At 44.3% G+C, this 21,753-nt stretch overlaps 1 protein-coding gene across 1 annotated transcript in view; it reads left to right on the top strand.

Moving 5' to 3' along the window:
- The window catches only part of LOC143935325 (3-galactosyl-N-acetylglucosaminide 4-alpha-L-fucosyltransferase FUT3-like), an 86,514-nt gene extending 65,271 nt beyond the window's left edge, over nt 1-21,243 (top strand). Inside the window, exon 2 of the mRNA XM_077459125.1 lies at nt 20,099-21,243. Coding sequence (XP_077315251.1) covers nt 20,099-21,188 — 1,090 coding nt within the window. The 3' untranslated portion in view covers nt 21,189-21,243. The remainder of the gene's footprint in view (nt 1-20,098) is intronic.
- Nucleotides 21,244-21,753: the final 510 nt, after the last annotated feature.

The raw sequence follows: 21,753 nt of genomic DNA, 5'->3' as shown, positions 1-21,753 counted from the left end.
TCGGGACGTTTCTGGCTCCCGGCTTTCCTCGTCCTCCTCGTTGCTGTAATTAGCATGATCCTGCTGTGTCTCTGCCATGTGCTCTCCCCACTGCGCCTAAAGAGAAGGGGCGGAGAATAGACTAGAAAGAACATCGAGGCGGGCACGGTTTCACGCATGTGCAGTGTATATAAAACGTAACACGCGTGCAATGTGTGTATGATCTATGAGCGGAGGAAGGAGTAGCAGAAGCGCTGATCGTTCTAACGAAGGTACAATTTTAACTTGGTACATCACTGGCCTATACTGCTTCTAGATTGAGGCTTATATTGGGACAAGATTAGAAGAGTTTAGCCTGACATAGACTTTGTCTTGTGTTGTGTCTTGCAGAGAATATGGATCCATTCAAAGATAGGGAATTTATCCCCATATTCATTGATTTGTTTAGGGAACTGCCCTGTCTGTGGCAGGTGAACCACCCATTTTATAAGAAGCTAAGAAAGAGGCAGGCAGCGCTGGAGAAACTGCTTGCATTTGTGAAGCCGATGATTAGGGATGGCCTTGCGGTTCGCCCGGTGGTTGGTTCGTGGCGAATTTTGCGTGTTCGCGATTCGCCAAACCGGTGGACTTCTGGCGCTGTTCGCGCGGCGGACATATACGTTTACATTGTGAAAGAACTTTGACCCATGATGACACATCCATCATGGGGTACAGGACAGCCAATCGAGACATTTCAGCACATGGACAATTGGACATTCCCCCTACCTTATAAATAGACCTGATCTAGTGGCCATTTTACATTCTGTCTTTTGTCAGTGTATGGAGAGGTTGCTGTGTGGAGCAGGGACAGACTGTAGTGACACAAACCACTAGCTATTAGGTCCACAAAAGTCCTTTTAAGGACTGGTATAGGTGTACAGTATATAGGGTTATATAGAATATACTTTCTTTGAAATATAGAAAGCCTATTTTACTTGACTGCTGAGCTGAGTGCTGACAGATTCTGCAGCTGTCTTTTATCAGTGTAGGGACTGAGGGACAGTCTGCAAATCACTAGCTACTAGGTCCACAAAGGTCCTTTTAAGGACTGGTATAGGTGTACAGTATATAGGGTTGTACACGTATAATCTACTTTCTTTCAAATATAGAAAGCCTATTATACTTAACTGCTGAGCTGAGTACTGACCGATTCTGTAGCTGTCTTTTTTCAGTGTAGGGACTGAGGGACAGTCTGCGAATCACTAGCTACTAGGTCCACAAAGGTCCTTTTAAGGACTGGTATAGGTGTAATATTTGGTGTGCAGTATATAGGGGTGTAATACACGTATAAAATACTTGCACATATAGAAAGCATAGCATAGTGCATTTCCACTGTGCAGCATTGTGACTGCTGAGCGGTTCTGCAGCGATACTACAAAAAGTGAAAAACGCAATTTAAAAAAAAGTATTACAACTGGTGTGATAGACCAGTGGCCCCCAAAAATGACAGATTGAAGCGGGGTGTTATATACCTTCTTCCACATACATACTGCACTTCTCTAGAGACTTTTGTCACAGGGTCATTTAAAAAATGACAGGCAAAGGAAGAGGCAGGCCCTTTCCGCAGGGGTGGTAGGGGTAGGGCAGGAGCAACTGACTTGAGCCAAAGTGGCAAATTGCAGAAGGTGCATGCGATTACGTCAAAGGACGCACCAGACTTGGTTGAGTGGCTCACTCAGCCTTACTCTTCTGCACCCTTCTCGTCCTCTCGATCTGCACCTTCTTCACTCTCTGCTGTGTGCACCCCCAAAGACACTACCACCAACACCACCACCATATACCTTCCGCTTGAGTCACAGGAATTATTTTCCGATCCATCACAAGACATTTCCGATGTGCACCCATTCTTGGCATTGGATCAGGAAGAGGAGGTAGCAACAACCACCACTCAGCAGTCTGACAACAGTACCCAGATCAGCCCAAGGAGGTTGGTCCCCGCTGTTGCTGCCTACTCTGAGATCTCTAATTATAGTAGTGGGGAAGGTGACGTAGATGATGACGCGTCTAGTGATGTCACGTGGGTGCCCACGAGAGAGGAAGAGGAGGGGAGTTCAGAGGGAGATATGGACCAGCAGAGAGGGAGGAGAAGCAGGCGGAACTTAGATTGCACAGGAGGGACAAAGCAGACCGCTAATGTATCAGGAGCAAGGCATCAACCATGTACGGTCACATCTGGCGCTCCCAGGATGCCGACACATGGCTCCGCAGTGTGGGCTTTTTTTAACAAAAGTGATGCCATCTGCAATCTTTGCAGTCAACGCATAAGTAGCAGTAACAAAGGGAAATAATAGATGTGGCTCTATACCTATATGTGGGGGTTACCATTAGGTTGGTATATAAAATATGTGAAAAAAAGTGTGCTAAATGTGTTAGTCAATTTTCACATGTGTGAGAGTAATTCCTAACGTGCTGGTTAGTTTTGGGCAGAGATAATATATATTTACCAGCGTGCTGGTTCAAAAACCAAAATTATGAAAAAACAAAAAACAAAAATACAAAAAATATATAAAAAATATCCAAAAAATAATAAACACACAATGCACAACAGTTGCAATAGATCACGGTATGGCAAATCCTGTGACTTTCTTATGCTATACTTATCTCTATAGCAATATGCAATGCTAAAGTGCAGGTGCGAATAAATTCATATGAAACAGAAAGTTGGGACTAGGTGTGGTACCTGGTAAAATGACCGTGAGAAAAATATAATAAAGTGCCACAAAATAATAAAATATCACAGTGGTAGTATAAACTGGTATTAAGTCTGCTAGTGATGCTATATAAAAATTAATAAAATTAATATGAAACCTAAATACCATACACATAAAGCATAAATGTAATAAAATAATAAAATAATATAATGCAAAGGATTAGAAAAATAGAGATAGAAATATGCAAAAAACGTGCAAAAAATAGTGCAAAAGATGTGCAAAAAATGCAGGCAAATTGTAAACATTAGACGTGATGAAGCAAGTCTCTATTAGGTGGCGGAAAAATCCGCAGGTGCAAAAAGGAGGGGAGTGATGTTTTCCAATCGTGTTCTTCACATTCGGTGGCTTAAAAGGGTATTAAATTATTATGCTCTCACCGGAAGGAGGACCCCATCCGGGGTGGATCAACTTTCACAATATTAGCTATTGTGCGGCTCTCTGGCTTCCTTCAGCTGTAAAGGTTAGGGATCCCTCGTTCCTCCGTGAGTGCAATATGCCACGTTTATATAGAGTAGAGAAGAGGCACATCCATAGTGTGATACCGTTTTAAAAATTTGTTTATTGCAGCAAATAGGTGAAAAATACTCACAAACAAGTAGTTTAAAAGTGCGGTAGTGTGTACAGCTTTAAAATTCCCGCTCGGGGAATTTTAAAGCTGTACACACTACCGCACTTTTAAACTACTTGTTTGTGAGTATTTTTCACCTATTTGCTGCAATAAACAAATTTTTAAAACGGTATCACACTATGGATGTGCCTCTTCTCTACTCTATATAAACGTGGCATATTGCACTCACGGAGGAACGAGGGATCCCTAACCTTTACAGCTGAAGGAAGCCAGAGAGCCGCACAATAGCTAATATTGTGAAAGTTGATCCACCCCGGATGGGGTCCTCCTTCCGGTGAGAGCATAATAATTTAATACCCTTTTAAGCCACCGAATGTGAAGAACACGATTGGAAAACATCACTCCCCTCCTTTTTGCACCTGCGGATTTTTCCGCCACCTAATAGAGACTTGCTTCATCACGTCTAATGTTTACAATTTGCCTGCATTTTTTGCACATCTTTTGCACTATTTTTTGCACGTTTTTTGCATATTTCTATCTCTATTTTTCTAATCCTTTGCATTATATTATTTTATTATTTTATTACATTTATGCTTTATGTGTATGGTATTTAGGTTTCATATTAATTTTATTAATTTTTATATAGCATCACTAGCAGACTTAATACCAGTTTATACTACCACTGTGATATTTTATTATTTTGTGGCACTTTATTATATTTTTCTCACGGTCATTTTACCAGGTACCACACCTAGTCCCAACTTTCTGTTTCATATGAATTTATTCGCACCTGCACTTTAGCATTGCATATTGCTATAGAGATAAGTATAGCATAAGAAAGTCACAGGATTTGCCATACCGTGATCTATTGCAACTGTTGTGCATTGTGTGTTTATTATTTTTTGGATATTTTTTATATATTTTTTGTATTTTTGTTTTTTGTTTTTTCATAATTTTGGTTTTTGAACCAGCACGCTGGTAAATATATATTATCTCTGCCCAAAACTAACCAGCACGTTAGGAATTACTCTCACACATGTGAAAATTGACTAACACATTTAGCACACTTTTTTTCACATATTTTATATACCAACCTAATGGTAACCCCCACATATAGGTATAGCGCCACATCTATTATTTCCCTTTGTTTCTGCACCTTTCCACCCCCGGGTGGAAATCAATAGAGGCTGCTCTTACCTTTACACTTTTATTCACTCTTAAGGTTCCATAGCGCAACCCACCCCCCATTTATTTATTTATAAGTAGCAGTAAGCCCAACACTAGGGAGGACCGCCTTAAGAAGGCACATGAGCTGCCATCACCGAGCCCAGTGGGAGCAACAGAACCCACAAAGCCACACTCCAGGCTCTCACCATCCAGCCTCGTCTTCTACTTCTCCTTCTCCTCTCTCCTCAGAATTGTCCTCCACTCCACCTTCCATCATGCCATCCTCACGTTTTTCTGCAAAAAGGCAGGCTTCCGTGGGCCAAATGTTCAAGCTTAAAAAAATGATGTCGCCGGATAACCCTCTTGCCCAACGTTTAACGGCTGGCTTGTCATAACTGATAGCCCGCCAACTACTGCCATATAAACTGGTGGACTTGGAGGCCTTTTGAAAATTTGTGGCCATTGGAACATCACAATGGAAGGTCCCAGGAAGGAAGTATTTCTCACAGAAGGGCATCCCAGAGCTATATGGCCATGTTCAGCGGCAAGTGAATGTATCTCTGGCACACAGTGTCGGTGCCAAGATGCATCTGACCACAGACACGTGGTCTAGCAAACACAGGCAGGGAAGGTATATCACTTTTACTGCCCACTGGGTGAACCTTCTGACGGCCGTCAAGCATGTAACCCGTGGCACCAGTGTAGATTTGGTTTTACCACCACGGATTGCATGTAGGCCTGCCTCTTCTTCTCCTCCTCCTACTCCATCCTCCTCCCTCTCCTCCTGGGCTGACTCATCCTTTTCCGCTGCTAGCGTCTCTTCCGCTGCGCCGCCCAAGATCCCCAGAACCTATTCATCATGCCAGGTGAGACGTTGCCATGCCGTGCTGCTTCTGTTGTGCCTGGAAGCCAAGAGCCACACTGGCCCGACACTCCTTTCAGCTTTGCGCTCACAGGCAGATCAGTGGCTAACACCGCTCAATTTGACAGTTGATAAAGTGGTGTGTGACAATGGTGCCAATCCTCTTAGCGCATTGAAACAGGCCAAAATTACGCACGTGCCATGCATGGCACACATCTTAAACTTGGTCGTGCAGCGATTCGTTGTCAAATACCCTGGGGTCCAGGACATCTTGCGGCAGGCAAGGAAAATCTCGGCCCATTTCAGAAGATCTTACACGGCCATGGCTCGCCTTGCTGACATTCAGCAGCAACACAATCTGCCGGTCAGACATCTTATTTGCGATTGCCCGATGCGATGGAACTCAACCTTCTATATGCTTGATAGGCTGCTCCAGCAGAAACGTGCAGTTAACGACTACCTGTATGAACTCTGCGGCAGAACAGGTTCTGGGGAACTTGTTTTTTTTCACCGCGCCAGTGGCTGCTCATGCGAGACGCATGCAGACTTCTGCGGCCATTTGATAAGATCACCAAACTGGTCAGTCGCAGCCATGGCGCCATCAGTGACATCATACCTTATGCCTTCTTTATGGAGCATGCATTGCATTGTGTCATTGATCAAGCCATGGAGGAGCAGGAAGATGAGGAAGTCGCAATGCTGGATGAATTCCCAGGGGGGGCTACTCTATCTGAGACAAGTCAATAACAGATGTCTGAAGAGGAGTCAGGGGAGGATGGTGCCAGGGCGGATGAGGAGGAGCAAGAAGAGCATGCTTTAAACCTTTCTGGGATCCCTGTTGTTGTGCGTGGATGGGGAGAGGAGAACGAGGAGGACGACATTATCCTGGATGATGAGCAGGGGCCAGGCCACCACACTGCTTCCAGTTTAGTGCAAATGGGGGCCTTCATGCTCCAGTGTTTTAATAGGGACCCCCGTATAAAAAGCATAAGGGTCAAGGACCAGTACTGGGTGGCAACGTACTTAGACCCCCGGTACAAACACAAAATGGCGGAAATGTTACCACCGTCACAGAGGGCTGTCAGAATGGAGCACTTCCAGGCCTTGCTTCCAGAAATGCTGCATTCTGCTTTTGCGTGCGCTGGCAGAGGAGGAATTCCCACTCCCAGAGAAAGAGTTGCGGGTACCAATCCAACAGCGCCTGCAAGAAGAGGGCGGTTTGAAGATGTGTTGGTGACTTCTGATTCTTTCAGCCGACCCATCGACAGGTCTCATCCGGATCCAGCATCAGGGAATGCCTAGACCAACAGGTGTCCGACTACATCGGGTTAACGGCCGATGTGGACGCTCTGAGGAGTGATGAACCCCTGGACTACTGGGTGGGCAGGCTTGACCTCTGGCCAGAGCCTGCCCAATTTGCAATGATACTGTTGGCTTGCCCCTCGTCAAGTGTCCTGTCCGAAAGGATGTTCAGCGAAGCAGGGGGGATCGTGACCGATAAGCACACTCGCCTTATTTCACGACAGTGTTGACTACCTCACATTTATAAAAATGCATGGATCTCGGAGGAATTCAACACATGTGACCAGTAAACCATGTATATGCATAACTCTATAAACAATTTATTTAATCGAGCACACGGACCTTTTTTCTACCTTTGGCTCACTTCCTTGTACAAAAAAAGCACACTGTACTATATGCCCATACCCTCCTGTTTGAAGAGGTTGAGCGGTGTCATATTTTTGGGTCCCGCAGCGAGTTGCTGGTATCAGTGCTGCTGTCAGTGCTCTCTATCTCGGTGCTTGTGTCAGTGCTCTCTCTATCTCGGTGCTGGTGTGTTCTCAGTGCTCTCTATCTCGATGCTGGTGTGGTCTCAGTGCTTCCTATCTCGGTGCTGGTGTGATCTCAGTGCTCTCTATCTCGGTGCTGGTGTGGTCTCAGTGCTCTTTCACGGTGCTGGTGTCAGTGCTCTCTATCACAGTGCTGGTGTGGTGTCAGTGCTCTCTATCTCACTGCTGGTGTCAGTGCTCTCTCTCTATCTGGGTGCTGGTGTGGTCTCAGTGCTCTCTATCTCAGTGCTGGTGTGGTCTCAGTGCTCTCTATCTCGATGCTGGTGTGGTCTGAGTGCTCTCTATCATGGTGCTGGTGTCAATGCTCTCTGTCGTGGTGCTGGTGTGGTGTCAGTGCTCTCTATCTCGGTGCTGGTGTCAGTGCTCTCTATCACGGTGCTGGTGTCAGTGCTCTCTATCTCGGTGCTGGTGTCAGTGCTCTCTATCATGGTGCTGGTGTCAGTCCTCGCTCTCTCTGTGCTGGTGTCAGTGCTCTCTATCATGGTGCTGGTGTCAGTGTTTAGTCTCTATCACAGTGCTGGTGTCAGTGCTCAGTCTCTATCACGGTGCTGGTTTCAGACAGTGAGGGAGATAGCAGCAGAGAAGCCAATCAGCAGGCAGTTCCAGCACCATGGCTGAGGATCAGTACAGGACTGGCACCTCCAGACCACCGCAGTGGAGCCCTGCATAGGTGGGGGTAAGGGCAGAGGGAGGGGCTCAAGCACAGGTTGGCACACTGGGACACTGGCACAGGACTGCGCTGCCCTGACTGTGGCACTGAACATCTCCTGCACCCCCTTCATAGCCTGCCCTGACCTTGCCTCTCCTCCATGGCCTTCATGCGCTCCTGAATTGTCAAAATTTCACAGATAAAAAAAACAAATGCTTGTCGTTGTCGATCCCAGATTCACTTAATACTTTTGTTATGTCAGTGTCCATGTTGTGGGACTATGTGTGCACAGCTAGTAAGTATTTTGTGGCTGAAAATATGACCTGGAGGTTTTTAAGATTTGCCTGCCATTAAAGTCAATGGGATCCGCCGCAAACTTTGCGGTTCGCAAACTTTTGGCCGCGTTCGCGGTTCGCGTTCGCAAAACGTCCCGTCGGAAGTTCGTCCATCACTACCGATGATCCCCGCGGCAGACATCACCTATTTGAAGGCCAAAATTGGTGTCTTGAGGAGTACATATCTGAGGGAGCGCAAGAAGGTCCAGAATTCCCTGAGATCAGGAGCTGCAGATGACGTTTATGTTCCCAGGCTGTGGTACTAATGCCGCGTACACACCATCAGATTGTCCGGCATACTTAGTCCGCCGAAACGCATTTCAGCGGACAATTAGATCGTGTGTGGGCTTCAGCGGGCTTTTCCAGCGTGAAGTCCGGCGGACTAAGAAAGTATTTTTGCACTCCAATCTTCCCGTCGGACTTGGGTTTCAGCGGACAATACGTTCGTCAGTATGCTAGTACGGCGGATTTAGCCCCTGTACACACGGTCAGAGATTTCCACAACCAAATCCGTCGGATTTTGCCCATCGGATTTTGTCCGTCGGATCTTGTCTGAAACTGTTGCATACACACAGTCGGACAAAGTTGCCGAAAAATCCGATCTTTCAGAACGTGATGACGTAATTTCGTTACGATGGGACTACATTCAGGCTAGTAGCCAATAGCATTGATGTAGGAATTTGATCTGAGCATGCGTGGCACTTGGTCCGATCAAAATTCTCTACACATGATCGGAATATGTCAGACCGGCCCAGTTGGTCGTACGTCATCGCGCAAGCGAACGTCGGACTTTCTGTGTGTCTGTGTGTGGCCAAGTCCGTTCGGTAGAAAGTCCGCCGGATTATCCGCCGGATTGTATGTCGGACTAAGTACGCCAGACAATTCGATCGTGTGTACGCGGCATAAGACAGACTGCATTTTCTGGCAGACCAGAGGGAACCCAGGCCAGCACTCTCCAGTCTTCCTTCAAGGATTCCTTCCCCCCCAGCTGAGGCTTCCGATGTCCAACCTGGGCCTTCCAGCCAGCTACATGTGGAGGAGCCCAGCTTGAGTCAGGTAGAGCATTGTTCAACATATTTATTGTCGTAAATTTAATGATGTTAACTAGATGTTATTATTGATCAGTAAGTTCTGATTTAACTAAGTGGTTTAAATATCAATAGACAGTAGTGACCAAAAATGATTGGGACAAGAATGAAAAATGCTGGGCTCAGAATGATAGTCTGTTATTAGTTATTAACATTCAATTTGCAACAGTCATGAGCTTAAAATTGTGTGATTGATGAACAAAAAACTAAAACTATGTCCCATTTCATACACAGGAAGACTTCATCCAGTAGGAGGCTGTGGTAGGAGGTCGACCATCACCCTCCTGCCACAACTACAGCAGAGCCACAGCCTGGAAAGAAATGTCTAAGGAAGACAAGAGTGTGATGGCCTGGGTTCAGTCTGGTCTGACAAAAGATGCAGGCTGTTATATGACCACAGCCTGGGGACATAGATGTCATCTGTTGCTGTTCCTGATCTCTTGGACTTCTGGACCAGACTGTACTCCCTTATATATGGACTCCTCAGTCCACCAATTTTGCCTTTAAATAGTTGATGTGTGCCCTGGGGTACAAATGCTTTGCCAATTTCAGCAGTTTCTCCAGTGTTGCCTTCCTCTTTATTTTCTTATGACCCCCTAATAAAGGTGTATTTATATATACTTGCCTATGTGTTTTACTTCAAAAAGCACAGTTTATTTGTGAGTAGGCAGGTACAGTGGTGTGAAAAAGTGTTTTCCCCCTTCCTCATTTCCTGTTCCTTTGCATGTTTGTCATACTTAAGTGTTTTCGGAACATCAAACCAATTTAAACAATAGTCAAGGACAACACAAGTAAACACAAAATGTAATTTGTAAATTAAGGTGTTTATTATTAAAGGTGAAAAAAAATCCAAACCATCATGGCCCTGTGTGAAAAAGTGATTGCCCCCCTTGTTAAAACATACTATAACTGTGGTTGTCCACACCTGAGTTCAATTTCTCTAGCCACACCCAGGCCTGATTATTGCCACACCTGTTCACAATCAAGGCATCACTTAAATAGGAGCTGCTTGACACAGTAAGGTCCACCAGAAGATCCTTAAAAGCTACACATCATGCCGAGACCCAAAGAAATTCAGGAACAATTGAGAAAGAAAGTAATTGAGATCTATCAGTCTGGAAAGGGTTATAAAGCCATTTCCAAAGCTTTGGGAATCCAGCGAACCACAGTGAGAGCCATTATCCACAAATGGCGAAGACATGGAACAGTGGTGAACCTTGCCAGGAGTGGCCGGCCGCCCAAAATTACCCCAAGAGCGCAGCGACGACTCATCCAAGAGGTCACAAAAGACCCCACAACAACGTCCAAGGAACTGATGGCCTCACTTGCCTCAGTTAAGGTCAGCGTTCATGCCTCCACCATCAGGAAAAGACTGGGCAAAAATGGCCTGCATGGCAGAGTTCCAAGGAGAAAACCACTGCTGAGCAAAAAGAACATCAAAGCTCGTCTCAATTTCTCCACAACACATCTTGATGATCCCCAAGACTTTTGGGACAACATTCTGTGGACCGATGAGACAAAAGTGGAACTCTTTGGAAGGTGTGTGTCCAAGTATATCTGGCGTAGAAGGAACACTGCATTTCATAAATAGAACATTATACCAACAGTAAAATATGGTGGTGGTAGTGTGATGGTCTGGGGCTGTTTTGCTGCTTCAGGACCTGGAAGACTTGCCGTGATAAAAGGAACTATGAATTCTGCTGTCTACCAAGAGATCCTGAAGGAGAATGTCCGACCATCTGTTCGTGTACTCAAGCTGAAACGAACTTGGGTTCTGCAGCAGGACAATGATCCTAAACACACCAGCAAGTCCACCACCGAATGGCTGAAGAAAAACAAAATGAAGACTTTGGAGTGGCCTAGCCAAAGTCCTGACCTGAATCCTATTGAGATGTTGTGGCATGACCTTAAAAAGGCCGTTCATGCTCGAAAACCCTCTAATGTAACTGAATTAGGACAATTCTGCAAAGATGAGTGGGCCAAAATTCCTCCAGGACGCTGTAAAAGCCTCATTGCACGTTATCGCAAACGCTTGGTTGCAGTTGTTGCTGCTAAGGGTGGCCCAACCAGTTATTAGGTTTAGGGGGCAATCACTTTTTCACACAGGGCCATGATGGTTTGGATTTTTTTTCACCTTTAATAATAAACACCTTCATTTACAAATTGCATTTTGTGTTTACTTGTGTTGTCCCTGACTATTGTTTAAATTGGTTTGATGTTCCGAAACACTTAAGTGTGACAAACATGCAAAGGAACAGGAAATGAGGAAGGGGGCAAACACTTTTTCACACCACTGTACATTTCCTAAATACAATGTGAAATTAACAAGGAAAACCAACCAACCTCCTTGAGGTTTCAAAATACAAGATAATAATGGTGTTGTGGAACCTTGACACACAAAACCCACAAAACAATTATGGAGATAACCCCAAAAAATGGAGATCTTGAATAAAAAAAAAAACACAAAATACTTACAAATATTAAAACATAAAACTAAAATAATTATTCGGGAGATCTGACGAAGAAAAATATTCTATTCATGAAATCATGAAAAATAATAAAGAAGTTTGTGAGAAGTCTGTGTGGATACGAGCAGCAAAACAACTTCATTCTTCTAGCATTATAAAGAAAAAGAGAATGCACTGCATTAAACAAATTTTAACATTGCAGCGTGACAAATGTGCTATATCCATTACGAACGCTAGTTTTACCAGACCGAGCGCTTCCGTCTCATAATTTATTCTGAGCACGTGCGTCGGACTTGTCTACACACGATCGTAATTTACGCGATTGGATTTTGTTGTCGGAAAATTTGAGATCTAGTTCTCAAACTTTGTGTGTCGGAAGTTCCGACAGAAAAAGTCAGATGGAGCCCACGCATGATCCGATATTCCGATAACATGATCCAATCGCACATTTTCCTTCGGAAAGTCTGACCATGTGTACAGGACATAAGTTTTAGGACTAAAATGGCATTCTGGTTTTTGTCCCATTTTTGTCTTCTGCAATTGTATTAGTTTTAGTCCTATTTAGTCGACTAAATCTCCAGTACATTTTAGTTGACTAAATGTCCTACGTTTTAGTCTACTAAAATCTCCAGTACATTTTAGTCGTCTAAAATCGAATGGGTGTAATTAAATTGTAATGCATTAGTTAACATTTGTCTACAATTTACAAACTCATATACTGTTGGAGTGAAATATCTCATATGGTATTTTTGGGTTAGATGTATGAACATGCACTACAGACCAATGTTAATTTTGCAGTCAAATTTCAACTTAGTTTTAGTCCTACTTAGTCTTTTGACTAAAATGCCATTTTAGTTTTAGTCCCATTTTAGTCTTTTGACTAAAATGGCTTTGCTGTATTTTAGTTCTCAATTGTTTTAGTTTCAGTCGTATTTTAGTCGACTAAAATAGTATTCATTTAGTCGACTAAAATGTTTTAGTCGTTTTAGTCGACTAAATTAACACTCTCCACCTCCACTCCAAAGTTCCACTTGTGACTTCTACCCAAAAACGTCTGGACTACTAGAATTAAATTGCAATTAAAATCCTTGATTGTTTTTGTGTTTATGAATGCAATATATACAAAAGTCTTATGAGTCAAAATATTGTTTACGATACCTAACAAATGCTTGGAGTGAGTAAAGATTATTTATTGTAATACAGCAGGTTACACAATGACACAGGTGGATTTCTAACTGTCAGAAACCATGAAATCAGGCCGAGACAGAAGTACAGTTAAATCACACTTGTTTAATAATAAAAGTAAAATGAACAAACTTAGTCAAAACATAGCCAAAGTTCAGTAACCAGAACGGATAGTAAGCCAAGCCAGGGGTCAGGGATCAATGTAGTCGAACAGTAAGCGGAATCTGGAGCCAGAAGGGATGTCAGCAAAGCAAGTCTTGAACAGCATCGCAGGAGATAGTTTCTGTGATGTTGCCCAAGACGAAGGCAGAGCTCCTCTGTACTTGGACGGCTTAAGTAGGCAGGACTGACGAGTAGGATATCATCAAAAGCTTACCAACTGTGGAGAGAGATACAAGCTGGCAATTAGCTGTTATCTGAGCAGCCAGCTCAGAGAAGGAAGGGCTGAGCCCAGTCCTGACACTAACTTACTTCACTTGTTCAAACAGAGAGGTAGTGTTATCAATTAAGCACTTCTTCATGCAAGCCATGCAATGTAGACTCTCAGGCTGCTGCATGCACAAGGAGCACTTCCATAGTGAGGGTATCAATGCTGTAGCGAACTCAGAGTCCTCAGGGGTGACAGCAGATGGCCAAAATAGCAGTATGAGGCAACTTATTAAGTTGGCAGACAGGAAGGTCCTGTTAGGGAAACCTGTGCTCTCTTTACTAACCAAGAGTACTTTACCCTAACACTACTCTTACTTTCTCTCTCTCAAGTGGAGCTGTGTCTATGTCTTACACCCACACTGCCAAATGATGCTGAAAGTGCTATTTATGCACTTCTGTGTCTAAATGGCAGCTCATATCTCCCAGGATTTAGGCATCCAAAGAAATATGCCCGCCTCATCAAGATGGTCATCATCAAGATGACCTCTTGCTGGACTGCAGCCTAAATGTTGAGAAACACTGATCTAGAGACTGTGAGAAGTTAGTGCACGAATTCTGGAGACTGGTTAGAGAGGAGTTAGACAACAAACTTTGGGGACTGGCCAGTGAGCATTTAGAATCCATATTACAGAGAGTGGCCAGTGAAGAATTAGCATATATACTGTAAAGGCTAGTGAGAAGTCAATGTACAAACTGTATGTGCTCCAGAGGTTGGGTATTGTGGAGTTACCATACACTACTGGAGACAAACTTTGAAAAATGGCCAGTGAGAAGTTAGCGTATACATTCTGAAGACTGGCTAGTGAGACTTTAGCTTAAATACACTGGAGACTAGCCAGTGAGGAATTAGTGTACAAACTCTATAGACTGGCTAGTGATGCGTTAGCGTATGTACTCTGGACACTGTCCAGTGAAGAGTTTGTGTACAAATTATGGAACCAGACAGTAAGGAGTTAATTTACAAACTTTTCAGATCAGTGAGGGGTTAGGATGCATACTTTGGAGATTGGCCAATGAGGAGTTAGCACACATTCTCTCAAGTAGTGATGAGTGAATCAGCTTGGGTTCAATTTCAGGCCAAAACATCCAAGAATCTGCAAATTGCAAGCTTAATTGCAAACCCCACTGAAGTCAATAGGAGGTGAATAAAAAAAAAAAGTTCTCTCCGTATTGAAGGCTAATAGACAAGCAATTGTAAATCGAAGGGCAAAGGGAGCTGGGCACTGATAGGGGGCCCATGTAGCAATCCAAAAAAAACTTAAAGTGAAACAATAAAAATGTACATTTACTTTAAAGTAGTATTAACCACTTCAATACAGGGCACTTAAACACCTTCCTGCCCAGACCAATTTTGAGCTTTCAGCGCTGTCGCACTTTGAATGACAATTGCGCGGTCATGCTACACTGTACCCAAATGAAATTTTTATCATTTTTTTCCCACAAATAGAGCTTTCTTTTGGTGGTATTTGATCACCTCTACGGTTTTTATTTTTTGCGCTACAAATAAAAAAATACCGAAAATTTTGAAAAAAAAAATGTTTTTTTTTGTTTCAGTTTCAAAACTTTGTATATAAGTACGTTTTCTCCTTCACTGATGGGCACTGATGGGGCTACACTGATGGGCACTGATAAGGTGGCACTGATGGGCACCAATGTGGCACCAATGAAGTGGCACTGATAGGCGGCACTGATGGGCGACACGGATGGGCGACACGGATGGGCGACACGGACGGACACTGATAGGTGGCACAAATTGGCACTGATAGCTGCCACAGATGGGCGGCACGGATGGGCGGCACAGATGGGCATGGATAGGCGGCACAGATGGGCATGGATAGGCGGCACAGGTGGGCATGGATAGGCGGCACAGGTGGGCATAGATAGGCGGCACAGGTGGGCATGGATAGGCAGAACAGGTGGGCACTCATAGGCTGCACAGGTGGGCACTCAGGCGGCACAGGTGGGCACTCATAGGCGGCACAGGTGGGCACTCATAGGCGGCATCGGTGTTATAGTAATGGATGCCAATCAGTGCCAAACAATAATGCATGCCAATCAGTGATGCCCATTGTGGCCACTGATTGGCATCCATTATGGGCACTGATTGGCACCCATTGTGCTGACTGGCACCCTGGTGGTCTAGGGAGGATTATGGATTTTTATTACCTTTTCCCTGGTGGTCTAGTGGTGTCCCTGGTGGTCCAGTGTGGGCATCCTCGGGGGGGCTGTGCTGATAATCGATCAGCACAGACCCCCCCTGTCAGAGGAGCAGCCGATCGGCTCTCCTCTACTCGCGTCTGACAGACGCGAGTGAGGGAAAGCCGATCACCGGCTCTTCCCATTTACACTGTGATCAGCCGTGATTGGACACGGCTGATCACATGGTAAAGAGTCTCCGTCGGAGACTCTTTACCGAGATCGTAGTTGCCGGGTGTCAGACTGACACCCCGCAACAACGATCGCCGCGATGCGCGCCCCCGGGGGAGCGCAGCGGCTCATAATCCTAATCACGTCATATGACGTCCGGTTAGGATTATGAAACCACTTTGCCGCCGTCAATTTGTAATAGGGCGGGCGGCAAGTGGTTAAAACCAAAAGCAAATATTTATTATATTGCAGTACTAGTATTTCTGGTTGGATCACTAGATTAAAATATAATGTTATTTTTCAAGAGCACAAGCTCTCCAGCTCTCCAGCAGAACGTATCAGTTTACATGGATGAGACAAAACACTTATCACTGGCAGGGGTGATTAAAATTATCAGATTTTTTTTTCAAATTTTTTCTGCCAACAACAGGTGACGCCATTGACCAAATATGGCCATGGTCACATTTAGTCATTGGTATCTTTTGTTTAAACCATGGGACATTGACTATGGATCTACACGGAGGGACATGTGCTTTTTGTTTTTAGTTTTGTTTTGTTTTTTAATAAAGGACTGGGTCAACTGTGTGATATGTGTGTAGCACTAACCCTGAAGGAGCTGCTGGTTTGATTGGGCTTACCGTTACCTTCTTCTCCTCGATTTACGTCTAGGGGTTTTCCGTGGTAGATGACCCAGTGACTTTAGAGACTGACGACAGATCCGCATAAAGGGATTTTTATTTGGAAAAAACGTAGTTAACAAACAGTCTCTTAAAATAGGATCAGAGGGTTAGGAGGAAAGTTCAGGTACTCTTAGTGTCAAAGTCAATAATGAAGGACTTGCTTACTTTGACTATATTCAAAGAATAGCCATTCACAACTGGATGTTCACTCGAGTTGGATAGTCCCTCTCTCACAAGGCCTAGCAGCCAACAAGGTGCTTAACTCAGGAACAAGTCTCTACCACAGACGTTGTTGTAGAACATGTAGGAAACTAGAATTTGTAGAACATTTGTTTGGTACCAGTATCTTTCAGCCGGTTCGGCGATACCCATGAGATTGGATTCACTTAGGTCCCTCAGCCTCACCAGGCTCTTGCTAAGAAGCCAACCCGTACGTGGCCTTCTTCTGAAGCGTCCTCCCCTGGATAGCTACAAAGTTGCTGGGCCTCTCCACGACCGGAGACGGCACCGGACCACCTTGGAATCCTTTCTTTAGTTTCCTTGCCTCGGGCTAGCCAGCCCCGAGACATAACGTTGGATGGATCCGCACCCCAGGCCATAGCCTTCTTGGGGGCGGGTCAGGAGGACCAGGACCATGGAGTCAGAACATACTTCTGGACCAGAACCTTGAACCACGTGACATCCATATCTTAAGTACCCTCTCCCAGAAAGCACAGCAAGAGTGACACTCCCACTGGGTGGGCTTTGAGAGAAAGTAACCTTAAAGCACCCAACCAGACTGTGGTTCCATGCCTGCCAGAAGAGACAGTGCCCCCCTATGGCCAGGCCGAACACCCTATTGTCCAGTCAGACTGATGCTGAGGTCCAAATTTGGAACAATTATACCCAAACCAAACTGAAGTTCAGGTGTAACATTGACTTTCAAAACATATAGCGCATGCTCTTCAGGAGCCGGCTCTACATGTGTTTATCTTACATTTAGGCCGCGTACACACGGGCGGACTGTTCGCCCAACTTTGTCCGCTGAACAGTGTTTGGGCGGACAGTCCGCTCGTGTGTGGGCTTTCAGCGGACAGTTTCAGCGGACAGTTGGACGGACAAGGTTTTTCGGAAATTCCGAAAAACTGTCCGCTGAAACCTTGTTTGAGCGAACAGTCCGCCCGTGTGTAGGCTTGTTCGTCAAACAAAGTTGCGCGCATGCTCAGAAAGGATTTTCACGCCGAAAGCTATAATGCAGTGTATAGGACGTCGTATTTTTCGTCCCGTCGTACGTGCCGTTCACGTCATCGCGCACGGTTTCAGCAAACTGTTCGTCCGTCGTGTGTGGCCATGTCCGTCCATGCTAAGTTTGAGCGGACTGTTTGCCGAAACTGTTGGACGGACAAAGTTGGGCGAACAGTCCGCGCGTGTGTACGCGGCCTTAGTTTTTTTTTGTTAATGATCAACCAAGAGTACTATACACCCTTACTCATTTATGTAGGGAGGTCAGCTATATGGGGCCCCCTTCCAGATTTCAGTATTGCCTCCCCCCGCAGACCACCCAAACCCACCAGACCCTTCTCCCTATCAATTTGCGATGGTGATCCTCTGTCCTGGAGAGTGGCAGTAGAGCAATGACGGAAAGCCGAGTTTCTAAACCAGAAAGATGAATTGCCTAATCTGTAATTATGTGTATGACCTGTCTGCCTGTTGTGACAGGATGAGATGCTGTCACTGTGAAATTGGAGATTTAAAGGACACATGGTATGCACTTTGGCTCAGTACAGGGCTATTGTGTGTAGCTGTGGAGTGGAGAAAACTTCTTTTGCAGCTTTCTGCAGATTTTGGTATACCTGGATAGGGCTCTGTAGTTGGGAGATGCCATAGTTTCTTGGGTGGACGGAATCGCCAACCCTGTGTCCAGGTTTTGTAGATGACCAGCAGGGTGTGTGCTCAGATGAGCACAGCCCTTATAATGAAGGTATGCTTCATAGCTCCCAGGTGGAAACATCTCCACCCAAGAGAGACAGGAGGGCTCGAGGAGTCAGAGGCTGCAGGTGGCAGCCAGAGCACGTGTGTGTCTGCAAGAGGCAGTAAATGGCCTGAGAACTAAGGCCAGAGCGGAGCTGTGGGCACTAGAGTCAAGCCGTCCACACTGAAGAATCCCGTGGTCTGTGTGACCAGCATAAAGAGCGTCTGCTAAAGTGAGAGCCAGGTGGACTAGCATTTTTTTTGTTTGTGAATTTACTGGAGAAGAACCCCTGTGTGGGAAACCATTATGTTACTGACTTTTTATTCTGCCTTTTAATAAAAATGTGCTACCAGGCCCTTAAAATATAGTTCCTGACTACAGTGAATCACTAGAAAACGCATCTACCACTAGAGCTAATGGTCCCTCATGTCACAATGTGTAATTCACAAAGCTGACTCACCAGAATTAAATAATCTTTTGACAGATAAACAGTAATTACACATAGGGGGATATTTATAAACACAGATGAGCTTTCTATCACATCATGCAAATATGTGTAATTTAATCGCAGTCCATATTCTACCTTTTGTGGCTGAATGCTTGCATGTTCTATGCTAGTTTTGCAAAAATATTATTTTGTACTTAGTGTGAAAAAGTGTACACATAACAACACCCACTAAAGTGAGCATGCACATACATAAAAGTCTACAAACATCAAGCCAAAAAATCAGTGATGTGCAAATCTAAAAAGAAACTGTAAACTTTTTTGCTCCTGTTTCCCTGATGATGCTGTGCGCACGTTTTTTTTTATCCTTTAGACAAATTGCAACAGGTTGGAGGATGTGAAAAACAAGCACAAATCAATACAGCACAATTATTACATGAAAAGTTACATCATGACAAATCTGTTTCACTCCAGTTAATAGATGCAATTGGAACAATTTTATTGATAAACATCCCCCAAAATATTTTTGAATTTGTTTTGATGTTTGCTTGAAGTTTTGTTTTAAAGAAACCCTGTTACCAGACCATATACATTACTTCAGCAAAAATCTTGCTATAAGACTGTGTGTTTAAAGTGGTTCTAAAGGCAAAAGGCCTTCATGCAATCTATGCTGTTTGATCTGGGGGCACTTGGCTGTAGTGAGGGGGCAGGAGCATCGGTGTGGGACCCAAGAAGAGGAGGATCAGGGCTGCTCTGTGCAAAACCACTGCACAGAGCAGGTGAGTACATGTTTGTCAGTTTGTTTTAAAAGGAAATGTTAGAAACTTTCTCTGTGTTTAAATTATTTTGACACTATTGTTGGTGAATGAGTAGTAACCTATACTCATTTACATGGGGGGGGGGGTCTGGGGGCCCCTTGTTTAAGTTGGCCTCCAGATTCTGATAAGGCAGGCCCCCACAACCACTGCTCAGGGTTGTGGGGAAGAGACCCTTGCTCTTGTCCCCATCAACATGAGGATAAGGTGCTTTGGGGCAGGGAACCCTCCCATGTTGAGGGCTTGTGGTCTGGTATGGTTCTCAGGATGGGGGGGGGGCTTGCTCATCTCACCCTTTTCCCAGCCTGCCAGGATGCATACTAAGGGTCTGGTACCCATTCATAGGCTCTTCACAAAGGTAAAATACAACAGATTTATTCATTAGAATTAAAGTTCAAAACAAGTAAGCCCTCTCCTTTGGTGCTTTAGATGTTCCTAATTATCCTAATTTTCAGCAACACTACAGAAAATATTGCTTTATTAAATAATGTATTCTTCTTTTTTTCCTAGTTTCTTCCTGGATGTATATTTCACAATGACCCGATCAGGCTTTCTTCAATGGGGTTTTTTATTTGCAACACAGGCTGTTGTGTTTTTTGTCTGTGTTGTGCTGCTTAACATGAACTGCAGATATAATATTCAGCCACAGTTCAGAACGAATCAACCTTCATACAAAACAGAAAAACAAAAGGAACATCTCATTCTTCTGTGGTCCCGACCTTTTGGGGAATGGTTTACGCTCAACCAATGTCCATTAGCTTTCCATGGTGATCCATGCATATTTACTGACAATAAAAGTTTTTATCATTTGGCAGATGCAGTGGTTATACATCACAGAGAAGTGAGCGCCTCCGAGTTATTGTTGCCACCAAGTCCAAGACCTGAAAAACAGTACTGGGTTTGGTTTAATCTGGAGTCCCCAAACAATAGCCCAAATTTAAGCATGATGGACAATATAATTAACCTCACAATGACTTACCGGGCAGACTCCGACATCTTTACACCTTATGGATGGATTGAGAGACATGATGGGACTGAACTCTTCAGTATACCAGCAAAATCTAAGCTTGTAGCTTGGGTAGTGAGCAACTGGGACCCAAATTATGAAAGGTCTAAATACTATGAAGAACTTAAACATCATATAGAAATTGACCTTTATGGAAGATATCATATGAAATTACCAAAAGCCAACCAGTCCTTAATTCTGTCCAAATACAAGTTCTACTTGTCTTTTGAAAACTCTAGAGGCACTGATTATATTACTGAAAAGCTTTGGAACAATGCTTTTCTTTCAGGAGCAGTGCCAATTGTAATGGGGCCTTCTCGTGAAAACTATGAACGTTTCATTCCTCAAGATTCCTTCATTCACGTGGATGACTTCTCCAGTGCCCAACAGTTAGCTGCTTACATTTTAGAACTTGACAAAGACGATGAAAAATATCAAACTTATTTCCGATGGAGGAATGTTTTTAACCCTAAAATAACTGATGGCTGGAATACATTCTACTGCAAAATGTGTAAGGCATTAAAAGATGCTCCATCATATAGAATCATACCCAACCTGGAAAAATGGTTTAGTACATCACTGTATAGCAAATAACATTTGTTAACATGTTCTGATAAAGCGTAAACATCATAATACACTAAGAAAGACATATTTGCTAATGATGTGTTGTTTTAAGATCTTTGGCAAAATGGTGCATTATCTACTTTACATGCCAGTGGCGGCTGGTGCTCAAAATTTTTTGGGGTGGCGCAAACAAACTGAAAAAATTCTGAAAAAAAAATGCAGCCTCACTGTGCCCATCATATGCAGCCAACTGTGCCCATCATATACAGCCACTGTGCCCTTCATATGTAGCCAACTATGCTCATCATATACAGCCAACTGTGCCCATCATATGCAGACACTGTGCCGCATCATATGCAGCCAACTGTGCCTATGATATGCATCCAAATTTGCCAAGCAAATGCAGCCACCGTGCCCATCATATGCAGCCACTGTGCCCATCATATGCAGCCACTGTGCTCATCCTATGCAGCCATTGTGCCAAATCATATGCAGCCATTGTGCCCCATCATATGCAGCCACTATGCCCCATCATATGCAGACATCTGTGCCTATGATATGCATCCAACTGTGCCCAGCAAATGCAGCCATTTTG

The sequence above is a fragment of the Lithobates pipiens genome, unplaced genomic scaffold, assembly GCF_037356315.1.
Source record: "Lithobates pipiens isolate NorthernLeopardFrog02 unplaced genomic scaffold, aLitPip1_a1.2 Scaffold_10, whole genome shotgun sequence".
NCBI lineage: Eukaryota > Metazoa > Chordata > Amphibia > Anura > Ranidae > Lithobates > Lithobates pipiens.
This window is presented reverse-complemented; position numbering and strand designations above follow the sequence as displayed.